Below are 12,557 nucleotides of genomic sequence, written 5' to 3' on the forward strand. Positions count from 1 at the left end.
TAGCAGTAATGGCCACCATCAAAGCTGTTACGGTGCCAGTGAGAAGAAAACTTTGCCACTGGCAGGAGCAAAGTGGAACTCTGCTCTGCTGCTGTAGGAACCCGCTCCCCAGAGACCTGCTCCTTTTCTCAGTAAGAGGGCCAGGAACAGAGAAAAGGAGGTGCCTGGCTCAGAAGACTTCTTGGATGGTGGAATAGTGCCATATTCCCGTAGCCCGACAGCCCAGCAGCTCTAGGGTGCTGCTCCCAGTGCACACACCTGAACTGGAACAACACGGAAGGTTCAGGAGGAGCTGGTGGAAGGCTGCAGGGAACCCCACTTGTCTCTGATGAGCTACAGTCCCCAAAGTAAATGTCTGTAAGGCTCTTTAAGTTAGATATTTATTTGTGCTGTTGTCTTCTTAGGGAAAGCATTAGGGCGGGAGGGTAGTGGCCAAGGAGCCAGGTGGTTGTCAAGGTATCAGTAGGCTGCAATGGTCTCTTGGATCCAATCAACATAATTGCAGACCTTGGTGTAGACACCGGGATAACCTTTCAGAGCACACCCGATTCCCCATGACACAATGCCCTGGAGTTCTCCGTTGCACACAACTGGTCCACCTGAGTCACCCTGGAGGGGAAAATTTAGAGGCACAAGATGATTTAAAAGCAGAATCTCACCCAGAAAGTTTTTGACTTGGCACAAAGAATCCAGGGAATGCAAAACAAAGCGCAGCAGGCCCTGATATGGGAGCACAGAGAGATACCACCCCTTGCTTGCTGGCCTCCTCTAGCCCCCAAAAATTCACTGGTACCATGCTCAGTGCCAACCAGCAGATGTGGCTGGGCCTGCTATTTTCAGTGAAGTCCACCCTGCACCCAAAGCGTGCTGCAAAGGGTGCGTCAGAAGAGAGCACCTGGCGAGGAGGAGGCTGAAGCTAAGCAGGCTGCCAAGCTCCAATGTATACCGTGCAGCCTGGGGCACCCTGGCAGTGTGTGGCCCAGGGCTCTGCGCAGACATCAACTCCTACCTGGCATGAGTCTTTCCCACCCTCCAGGAATCCTATGCAGATCATGTTGCTGGTGATTTCACCCGGGTAAGCATCTTGGCACTCTTGGTTACTCAGAATTGGCGCTTGCAGGCACTGGAGGAGTTCAGGGTAATTGGCTGCCGGGAGAGCAGTAACAGTTTTAGGTTTTGTCTTGGGACTCAGTACTGTCAGTGAACAGAAAGACCAACGACCTATATGCGAGAGCCATCCAGCAGAGCAGGGTAAAGTAAAACAGTGAAGTGCATTGTAGATTGAGACACACTGGCAGGGCAGCGTGAAGTCAGGGCAGCGTGGAGGACTTGCGGGCACAACAAGAAAAGGCTGCACAGAAGGGGTGAACTGTACATGGGTCTCACAAGCGTGGTGGTAGAGCAGGAGAAGTGTGAAAGCTACATGCGGTGTGCGTAGATACTCACTGCCACTGCTCAGTGTGTTTCCCCAGCCCGAAATCAGGCACTCCGTCCCTGCCTTGGCACAAGAGGTGGGCAGGGCTATGGGTTGAACGTCGGCACTGTACTCCACGGCGGATGCCAGCTTGATCAACATAATGTCATTATTAAGGGTTCTTGAACTGTAGTTAGGATGGCGAATGATTACGGAAGAACTCCTGACTACTTCACTGCCTTCCTGCACATCAATGTTGTACTCTCCCAGCCTCACTTGTATACGGCTGCAAAATTGTCAGCAGAGAAAAGCAGCAGTTAGCCATGGGTAGAACAACTGGCTGCCACGTGGGGACCGGCAGACACTTGAAAGCGAGTAAGGGAGTGCTGTGCTAATCAATGGTTTGTGTGTCACGCAGCTCTAGGAACTTCATGATTTCATGGAAGACTGAGTTGGGAGAGCATTGCCAGATAGGCAAGAAAGGGAGATTCAGTTTCCTGTTTCTCCCTCTGCACAGAAGTGTGCCCTAAACTCAGGACGAGGGAGATCCATGGAGAAAGTCTAGAGGAATGACGAAGAAAGCGGTAATAATAAGCCCCATGGACTTGTAAATGTAGACCGAATGGCATGTTAGGATGCACAGAAAAGGATGCTATGAGTGCAGGAATACTGGAAAGACCATGTAACACAGCAGGACTGAGGCTAGGGTTTCTCCTTTGGCTTCAGGTACACCATGCATTGCCCCGCCCCTGTCCCTCCCCCCATGCATGTATGGTCTTCTCTTGAGAGGCACCGGAGTTCTAGATGTGGTGGGTTTGTAAGATTTGAGCAGAATCCACCCGGATACACAACCCAAGCCATACGTACGATTTGTAGCAGTGAGCAGCTGACAGGACCCACTGGTTGTTGATGAGGGATCCTCCACAAAAGTGATAGCCAGCATTCAGGGACACCTGGTAGGGAACTGAATGCTCTGGGCAGTTGTAGCCTCCCACAATCTTGTCATCATCAGCAGCTCCAGGGAAAGCAACTGAGGAAAAGAGAATTGGGTTTCACAGCACCATGCCTGAATCCGTTCTCTTTAAGCATAGCAGCAGCCAGTGAGCTACAGAGAATGAGCAAGAGCCAAGACAGCTTGAAACTTCAGAAGTCTCCAGGCAACTCCTGAAATATCCTGCTGAGTTCTTTCTGCACTACTCTGAAACACCAGGCTTTGTCTGTACCACCTGAAGTCAGGAAGAGAACAGGAGAGCACAAGCTGCCAAAGAACCTCATAAATGAATTGTATGCAGCCTTCACTGTGTTCCTTCCGGGGCACCTTTGGGTTGGGATGAGACAGCTGTGCCATGGCAGAAAGCGTATGTAAAACGGGCAAACGCAGTTGAGAGAACTTCATTTGCAGGGGTGAGACAAAGAGTGAGCAAGAGAGGTAGAAAAACTTGGTAGTGAAGGATTCAGAGAGAACACAAAGGCTCCACAGAGTTGGAGGATGATGTCACAGTAGAATGTAAGAAAGAAGATATTTGTTGGAGCCAACAGAACGGTGGTCTCCAGCCTTTTTGATTCCATAACCCTATCAGTAAAACACCTTCCCACAGCCCTGACATATGTCTATTTGTTCATTTCGAAGTTACGTACTTGCCCTACTGAACTTCGAATGTTTTCCTCCCACACTGTAATGCACAACCCCAGATGTGCATGCACCCCATTTTAGAACCCACTGCACTAGAACATTGCAGGCTGGGATCCTGCCTCTGACCATCCATTACAGATGCAAGGAGCAGAAGATGACTTCATAAACCTCAATGGACTTCTCTTTCACAAATGTGTTGCCCGACCATCCGTCCCATCCTCTTCCCCTCTAACTCACCTTCACCCCCCCCAAATTTTAACAGGCCTTGTCCTTTGCTGTTTTTGAACCTGCCAAAATGCCTAGCTGTCTTTCATACTCCCTAATTCTTGTAGACAAGGAGACAGCAAGCCCTGCATTGTTTTATGCACCCTTGTCTTGTCCTACCTTCTTCACCTCTCTAGGAGGCTGAGAGTCTGTCTCTGACATGAGTGGAAATTGAGGAAGAACAGAATGTCATGCTACTGGGGAAAGAGAAAGGCCAGTAGAGAGGACAAGGCAAGAGCCTGTGAGAGAAGGTTTGCTCAGGTGTGCAGGTAGATAGACGATCAGTATCAATAGAGAACGTACCAGCGGCTCCCAGGCAGGAGAGAAGGAGGAAGAGAGAATGCATGGTGCCTCCACGACCAAGCTTTGTGACGTGGATGAGGACTAGCCTCAGAAACTCCTCTGCTTTATGCTCCTGGAGAGCTTTATCTTTGTCAGCCCATGGTCTCTCCAGCTTTCTCTTTCCCAGGATCTTGCATCAGACTGGAAAAATTTACCTATTTTATCTGAGTACAGTGATGACACATCTGACTGAAATACCTGAACTAGGGGAAAGTATCTCTAGAAATGTAAGCTATCATTGCCACGCCACTGATAACGCAGAATACAGCTGCTCTCCATTTAGCAACTCTCCTTTCTCCTTTCTCCCATGCCCCTGGAGCCACCAGCATTCTGCTGCAGTGCCACTGCACTCAATGAGAGAATTGTTTGCAGCTGGAGAGTTGGACCCACCCCAGGAGTTTATGTTTGGAAAGAGCCCGAATAATGAGGCTGTGGGATGTTCACCCACAGTGAGCAGAAGAGGGCATTTACTTTCCACGGAGAGCTTCCTCATCTTAAAGAAAGAGGAAGAGGTGGGAGGGAGGGAGGGAGGGAGGGAAGATGTTCTAATTTGAACCTGAACACAAAAGAGTCAGTTCATCCTTCAGAGTTCCCAACGAGCAGCCTGAATTCTTTTCTGATGGGGTCTGTCTCCTGGATGATCTCCGAGTTGTCCATTTGAGATCTGTTTGTGCCATGAGCTCCAGCACTATTGCGCCGACAGGTGTGCCCTCTTGATTACTGGGATTCACAGAGAATAGGTAGGGACTCGGATGCAGTACTTTCACTATATGTCTCTCATCAAGGACTTAGGAACAAGGATCCAGAACTTCTGCTGCAAGCTCTGGCATTAGTCCGGGAAGGGTCAGGCGTGTCTGCTGCTTGACGTAAGCAAGTAGCACAGAGACTGTCTGAGAGACCTTTTCCCTCTAAGGAGATTACCAACCCAGCCCCCTGCGATGTCATGTGTACCTTTGAGAGTGGATGATCTGTTTTTTAAACTGCTAAAGATTAAAAAAAAAAAAAAAAACAAAAGAGAGAGATAAAAAGAGAGAGAGTCGTATTTCAGAGTGGGCTTCCTGAGGCCTCGTGAGGAAGAGAGGCCCCACCTGGGGTGCAGAGTGCTGCTTGAAGGATGTGCTGTTTTGCAGCTCCTTTTTGACTGACTGCCTACAGTACTAGTGTCCCATGTACCAATGCCGAGGTGCCTGACATTCACGTGAGTAGACCAGACCACAGCTTTGCCCACATACCATGTGCTTCTACACGGGGGGTGACGGTTCCTTCCCTGGGTCTTGAAGGGAGCCTTAAAAGGGGGAGGTGGGTTAGGGAAATTGCAAGCCTAGTTATGCAGCGCTCTGGCCAAGACGTATTCAGTTTCTGCCCACAGCTGGCTGTCACAATGGATGCACCATGTGATAGCAGCCTTTTGCAGTTTCCTTTCTCTGTGACATGCAGTTTTGCCATCAAGAGGTGCCTTATTCCTGCTCAGAACTGTATGCGTTCCTGTGGCAGTTAAGAGGTGTGTGGAGCAGGTGGCTAAAAGTGTCTGCCAGGGCACATTGTTACTTGTGAAGCTGCCAAGGGGCTGCCCTCTCCACAGTGGATTGAATGCCTGGTGCCCTGGGTATGCTTCCTCCCACCTGGACTGGTGTCAGCCTCCCATGTCCATTGCCAGAGGCTGGGCTCTCCTCCCTCAACAGCCAACCTTTTCTTACCACACTCTCTCTCTGCTTGGTGCCACGGTAGGGCCTGCTGTGGGGATAGTGGCCCAGAACACGGCTGTGCTGCTGTAGCACTAGTCCTGAGAAGTATCTGCTGCCTTTTACTAACCACGCCAGCAGTGCCTCAATTCTTAATGCCGACCTGTGTGTTTGTATGTCTGAAGGGTTTTTGTCTTCAAAAATGCTAGGTGCTGCTGCATTGTTTTGCTTGACCCTCTTCCCTCCAAAGAGTCCCGGTTCCATTAACTTACTTTGCCCTTGTGTTCCTTCTGATCTTCCTCTGCCCCTCTCCAATCTGTCTCAAATTTTTCAGAGACTTTGTCTCCCATTCTGGCAAGGTGGGGATTTTATGTTAGTGCTCAACCCCCTCACGATACCGTGTGATCACTCGCAGCACAGAAATACGTGGCTGCATCCTTGCGTGTCACATTCTTGATAGTCATAACAGAGAGTTCACTGTTGTCTCTGCTGATCTCAAACTTGGCCTCACTGTAACCTTCCGCATAAGATTTCTGCAACCACAGAGAAGTGCTGGCTACTAGCTTAAGGCCACTCCCTGCAGGCTGCTGGTACCAGAACATATAGGCAAGTTGGTGGCTATTATTCTGGTAACAGGAGATGTCCACAGTCTCTCCAGCTCTCTTGAGGGTTTCCTCTGGCCATTGCGTGATGAGTTTTCCGACCCCAACTCCTGCATGAGTCAGAGAGGAAAAGTGAAAAGGAGAAGAAGAAGTATGGACAGTGGCCAAAAATGGCCCTTCAACTCATACCAGTCCAGCATGGCCTGGATGATGCTGCAGATGGATCTATTGTCTCTCACCAGGCAGAAGAGCAAGCAAAATGGTCAGCATGGTTAGGAGCAGCTGTTCCAGAACAGTGTGCATTAAGAGAGAAGAGGCTAGAGACTGATGCCCCTCCCCATGCTCTGATTTGTCCATGAAGCTTGGTCGGAGGAGGGAGAAGAGCAGCTGACCTAAACTGACCAAAGGGATATTCCATACTGTATGATGTCACACTCAGCAATAAAAGGTGGGAAAGGAGAAGCGGGGCATGGGAGGGCTCTTGTTACAAAAATGTCTGTCCTCCCATGCAAGCACTACATGTACTGAGGCCATGCTTCCTGGGATGTGGCCGAACGGCACACGTTGATGGGAAATAGTAATTTATTTTCTCTCCGTCTGTGCTGCCATGCAGTCTTTGCTTGTTGGTGTTTTGTTGTTATTGTTGTTGTTTTTTGTTTTGTTTTGTTTTTAGTTTTCATTCTTCATTTTCCTTTAAATTTTCCTTTAATCTGTGAGTTTTGTTTGTTTGTTTGTTTGTTTTGTTGTTTGTTTTCTATCGATCATACTTTATTCTTCCTCTCTTCTTCCAGGAATGGGGACTGAGTGAGAGAGAGGTTGTGGTGGAGATCAGATTCACAGCAAGGTAAGACCGCCACAGGAAAATATTAAATGTTTGTAGTTCCACTCAGCTAGAGGAACTTTGGAACATTTTGTAGCCTCATCTTCAGGAGTCTTTGAGTCTGTTGTGTACAACCATTTTGGAGTAGAAGATGCTTTCTGTTTATCAGCATGTACTCAGGTGCTATACATCTCCTTAAAACATCTGAAAGAGTGTGGTGAACACTCAGGCAGCAGCATACACCTACGGGAGAGAATAGCAGTCAGAACAAGAACTCTCCCCGTCGACCCTGGCACCCAGCAATATGTCTAAACTTTTCCTGAGAGCTGTACTTGGGAAATGAAAGCAACCTCTTCCTAGGACTAGTTTTCTTAATGTACCACTGCTATGACCTAGTGAGGCTATTTTAGTAATTGGGGCTCCTGTCTATACCATTTTCTGATGCCCTTCCCTGTGCTCTGATTTGTCCATGAAGTTTGGTTGGTGGAGGAGGAAGAAGAGACAGGCTATATAAACTAACATTAATAAACGTGCAAAATGGGAACGGGAGACAGCGTTTGTAGCCTATGTACTGGGTCTGGCTGGAATGTTAACTTTCCCGGCAGCAGCCCATACAGTGCCGTACTCTGTACTTGTAGCTGGAACAGCAGTGTTATCACACCAGTGTTGTGTCTACTGCTGAGCAGCAGTGGCACAGCATTGGGCCTTTCTCTAACCCTCCTAGGGGGTGGGCAAAAAGTGAGGAGAGAAACATCACTAGGGCAGCTGACTTAAACCAATCAAAGGGATATTCCATACCATGTGATGTCACACTCAGCAATAAAAGGTGGAAACAGGAAGAAGAGGGGAGGGGTGGGCTCTCGTTGGGAAAACATCGGTCCTCCTCTCAAACACTGGCTGCGTACGTTGAGGCCTTGCTTCAAGGACATGGTCAATCATCGCTCATTTGTGGGAAGTAGAGAGTAATTTCTTTCCTCTGCACTTCCATATAGCCTTCATTTATTTTGTTTGTTTGTTTTCCTCCCTTCTTTTTATTTTTCCTTTTTCCCTCCCTTTTTCCCTTTCCCTTTTTATTTCCCCTTAGTTAAATTGTTTAGTTCATGGTAATCTTTATTTAATTATTATAATTAATTCCCTTTAATTAAATTATCCTTATCTCAACCCGTGAGTTGTTCTTTGCTTTACTTCTCCCCCTCCTCATCTAACGGAGGGGGAGTGAGAGAGCGGTTGTGGGGTTTAGCTGCCCAGCACGGTAAAACCACCACAGCCTATAAGTTACCAAATTCAGTTATCAGATTTAGACATCAGGAACAATATTTAAAATGTCTGGTGACAGTCATTCTCTATGCCAGTGGTATGTTTTTGAGAATGAAATTAAAAATCCACAGCAGAATCAAAATAAACACTATTGCAGCGTGGAAATTCTTTTGCCCTACTTGTGTGTGATGTACTTAGATAGCTCTGATACTTTCTGCCATGCTTACTACCATTAACATTATAAATCCTTTTCCAGAGGGTATCTCTAATCCTTATTTGTTTTTCGTGTTAAAAGTTTTTGTAAGAAAACTGCATGCTGATTAAAGCCCAAGATCGTTAATCCAATAGTGTGGAGTATTCCTTGATCTTGGGATTGTCCTTTTTAAGGAAGGAAAATTTCCACCTCTATGGTGCCACCAATCCTTAATGAAATAGAGTAAAAAGATCATTTTGATTTAGTCTCTCATGCCATTTCAAAGTATATGACTTTTGTTAATGGATACTTGAGATTTTCTGATGTCACAGATATGACCCAAACAGCTATACTTTTTCCCCAGAGGGGAAGAAAGTATATTCTATGTGATGTGTGAAAGCTTTGTATGCTCTCCAGTAGCTCTAGGTTGAGCACTGCTAGGATGAGAAAGGTTGAGACACGTCCAATGTTGAGACAGTTGCATGGGCCACTGCTGTTTTGATGTATGCCTTAAAATCATAGAAACACAAGGTTGGAAAGGACCTATGAAATCATATAGTCCAACCATCTTCCTATCAACAATACTACCAACTAACTGGGTCTGTGAGAGACAATGCTTTCCCAGTGCTTCCCTGCTGTGTGTCTATTACCTGATATAAACAGTGAGTAGATCAGGGGCCCGAGAATTTCCTGAGGAGCAAATAGGTGAGTGCTCCCTGAGAACAAGGAACGCTGTGCTACACTCCTTGCTGAACAACTCCTGAAGTAAGAACATTGACTACCAGGGTGTGCAAGGCCCTTTCAGAAATGTCTTTTTTGGATTGCATTAAGTCAGGGTAACAAAGAAAGTTAGCCTCTTCAGAGCCCTCTATATGCCCAGGGCAGGACTACAATTAACATAAGTATCTGTCATGCGTCTGTATCTCCCTAGTCAAGAAGAGTGTAACTTATTTTAGGGCAGAGCCTGGAAGCAAAGTAAAACTTACGCAGCTTGGTTGACCAGGAAGAAGCTAGGATCCTGGCATGACAGTGAGTGATCCATCCTGGCACTACAGAAGTCTCTCAGAAATTGTGGTAAAGCGGAGTATGGGAGGGAGGATCTAGCACAGATCATGCGCCCAGATGCTTCCCTGACCTTGCTCTTACCAGCTATTCTCTTCAGCCCCCAATCTTTTTGTTTGTTTGTTTGTTTGTTTTGTTTTTCCTGTGATCAGAAGAACTCCAAAATATACAACTCTATAGCCGTACTTTCTTAAAGATACCTTTTTGTTCTTCTCTGTGAACTTCCCTTTCTTTGAAGAAATGGTAAATGCTAGGTTATGTAATCCGAGTCAATTTAGCTGTATAAGATTTATTTATGGGGTCAATAAAAGGCAAGTAAACAGCGTTGGGTGCGCAGGGAGCCTGGGCTCCTCCAACACACACACAAGTTACATCAGGCCGATGGTCTTTATGCTCCTAGGCTAATACATACTCATTACTACTTCTAGAAAAGGCAGAGTTATTATAACTAATTCAAGGAATCCGAACCCTCCCACTGATGCATATATATGAGTCTCTGGTGGTCCCTCTGGGGGTCTCTTGTGCTGAAGGCTCGTAGTCTTCCTCCCAGGCTTTTTCCTTGTCCTTCTCCTTTGTCCATCTAGGCCGGATATCAGAGACTTGCGCAGCATCCCATGCAAGCTTTGTCTTTTAGTCATCCTTCAGCTTTCCCCTTCTCCTTAATCTCTTGGCCAGATATCAGAGACTTGCGTAGTGTCCCATGCAATAGTCACAATAGTTAGCAGTTATGCTGAACTGCCCGCCCCCCCCCAGATGTCAGAGACGGAAGGTTTAACCTGCAAGCCCTCTATTGACACGAATTGCTGAAACATTCCTTACAATGGGAACCCAAATTTCAGAGCTGAAGAAACAGCTTGTTCAACCTCTACCCAGAGCTATCCCCAAAGAGCAATAAGCCCCATGATCCAGCTGTGAAAGCCATCTACATGAATCAAGGCGAGCAGCTCTCTGGATCACTTCTGGGTCTCATGGGTCTTACTGCTTACAGGCATGGAACATGCTAAGGGAATCAGGAGAACAGCACTTGGGGATTGCATCAGACTTAGGGGATGGTTATGTGAAGAACCAAAGGCAAGGCAATGGAGGGAGTTAGGTGATCTGGGGAGGAATGAATTCAGGGAAAAACGAGGAATAAAGGTATAGAAAGGGCAAGCTGCTAGTGAGTATGCTTGCCTGGCTATGCCCTATGCCTCTACCTGTCCCTTTCCTTTTATTAGGTTCTACTTCTAACAGTTTCCCTGAGTGAGGGACTCTAGTCTGTGTACATGTCCTTTGTGTTTGGGGGGCTATGTGTAACGAACTGTAGTCAGACCACAGACCACAGGTACCAGCGACTGGAGAGACCAGAGTGAGTGAACTTAAGCACTAGGAACTCGAAGAAGGCCACGGGTAAATGGGCCCATGTTTTTCTGATGCCAGCTACAGGAGCAAGGCAGGGTATGACAGTCTGTATGATTGCTAGTGAACATCAGGCTGGACTCCACGGAACGTAGGCAAAAAAACCATGGGTGGTACATGTGTGTATGTATCTGATGGCAGGACTAGAGTGGGAACTGGAAAGCAAAGGGACCAGGGTTGTCCCAGGCAGCTGTTTGCAAAGATGTCTCTGGTGGTTTTACTCAGGTGGGCAGCCTAGCTCCACCACAACCGCTCTCTGTGTTGTAGAAAATACAACACAGAGAACTCAAGGTCTGAGATGAGAAAGGTTTAATTAAAGGGAAAGGGAATGGGGAGGAAAAAAGAAAGAAAAGAAACAATAAGTCCGTGTGGAAGCACAGAGAGAGGAAAAAAAAATATTCTCTACTTCCCATCAACGAGCGATATTCAGCCACATCCTGGGAAGCCTCAAAACACGCAGTGGTTGTTCAGGAGGAACAGCCCCCTCCCCCACGAGAGCCCCCCTTTTTATTGCTGAGTGTGACATCAGGTGTTATGGAATATCCCTTTGGTTGGTTTAGGTCAGCTGCTTCGGCAATGTTCCCTCCCCATCACTTGCCCACCCCCAGCCTGCCGGCTCTTGGGGGCTTGGAAGGAGTCCTGATGCTGTGCCAGCACTACGCAGCAATAGACACAACACTGGAGTGCTCTCAGTGCTGTTCCAGCTACGAGTGCAGAGCACAGCACTGGGTGGGCTGCTGCAGGGAAAAGGTGACTCCAGCTCAGACAGACCCTACACAGTGTCTCTGTGATTGTGCTTGGGGGCTCATAGGACCAGGTACCAGTGAAAGCAGAGACTGGAATCCAGGGGCAGCTACTGGCCAGACAGTGTGTCTGACCACAGCTATAGGAAAGATGCAAATTGTACTTATAGATGTCCATATTTCCCCAAAACGAACCTTGCTTGTGGGAAGAACATGAAAAGGCTCCGAAGAAGGCGTGGTTCCATGTACGTGGTTCCATGAACATGGTGGTAGAGCAGGAGAAGTGTGAACAGCTACATGCAGCGTGTGTAGATACTCACAGTCACTGCTCAGTGTGTTTCCCCACCCAGAAATCAGGCATGCGCTTCTTGCCTTGGCAAAAACAATGAGCAGAGAAGTGTATTAAAAAAGCCAACAAAACGAAACTCCAACCAAAATAAAACCCACAGCCAAACAAACAGCCAAATCACAAAAGAAAAAAAGAAAAATGATGCTGGTTTTGTTGGTGTGAATGTGAGTGTGAGTCTATGCTGATCTGTGTGCTTGGCTGCAAATGTAGGTATGCATGTGTTGTGTTGCAGGAAGCACGGCCGAAAGCATGTCAGACACCAGTAGAGCCAGATCCTGCTCCATTTTATTGCCCGAATAGACTGACTTTTATAGTGAACTTAACAGGGGCGGACAGTGTCTCACACATGATTATTGGTCAAAAGCACTCAGACAAACAACTACAAGAAAACAACCCCACCTGTAAGAAAACAACCCCCTTGTGATTAGCAGTCACGTAGACCTTGTCCTTGAAGACAGATGCTGGTAACAATATTTTTCTAAATTCCTCAATTGGGCAATGTGGGAACACTGTCATGGGAACTTCTCATAGTTGCCCTGGTAGCTTGGTTTGCTCAGCTGCAGCAAGCCATGGGAGTTTTGCTGGTTCAAAAAATCCCTCAACAGCGTTGCATGTATGAGTTCCTACTGAGAACACATTCTCAGCCTTGCTACTGGCTGGGCCTGGGTGTGTGAGGCCATGGCAGCCACCCCTCTGTCGGGCTACCAGTTTCAGCTCTACCCAACAGTAAGTCTTGGGGAAAGCAGAGAGATCGCCCCTTAATAAAAAGGAGACTATCGGGAGGGTCAGGGCTCACCT

General features: G+C 47.3%; 2 protein-coding genes across 2 annotated transcripts in view; one reads left to right on the plus strand and one right to left on the minus strand.

Moving 5' to 3' along the window:
• The window catches only part of LOC116490542 (M1-specific T cell receptor beta chain-like), a 101,250-nt gene that overhangs the window by 23,199 nt on the left and 65,494 nt on the right, over positions 1-12,557 (plus strand). The window lies entirely within an intron of this gene.
• Positions 460-3,657, minus strand: LOC116498187 (trypsin II-P29). The gene is made up of 5 exons (XM_032202447.1): positions 3,615-3,657; positions 2,282-2,444; positions 1,447-1,700; positions 1,010-1,146; positions 460-609 (listed from the first exon to the last, which is right to left on the minus strand). The coding sequence occupies exons 1-5, from the start codon at positions 3,655-3,657 to the stop codon at positions 460-462; spliced, it is 747 nt and encodes a 248-aa protein (XP_032058338.1).

The sequence above is a fragment of the Aythya fuligula genome, chromosome 1 (assembly GCF_009819795.1).
Source record: "Aythya fuligula isolate bAytFul2 chromosome 1, bAytFul2.pri, whole genome shotgun sequence".
NCBI lineage: Eukaryota > Metazoa > Chordata > Aves > Anseriformes > Anatidae > Aythya > Aythya fuligula.

Bases quoted from the DNA above. Each gene is read 5' to 3' on its own strand.
- LOC116498187 (XM_032202447.1), bottom strand. From the start codon at position 3,657: ATGCATTCTCTCTTCCTCCTTCTCTCCTGCCTGGGAGCCGCTG. The intron at 2,445-3,614 runs GTACGTTCTCTA...TCTTTTCCTCAG, and splicing joins CTCCTGCCTGGGAGCCGCTG to TTGCTTTCCCTGGAGCTGCT. The intron at 1,147-1,446 runs GTGAGTATCTAC...CTCTCCCGGCAG, and splicing joins AAACACACTGAGCAGTGGCA to CCAATTACCCTGAACTCCTC.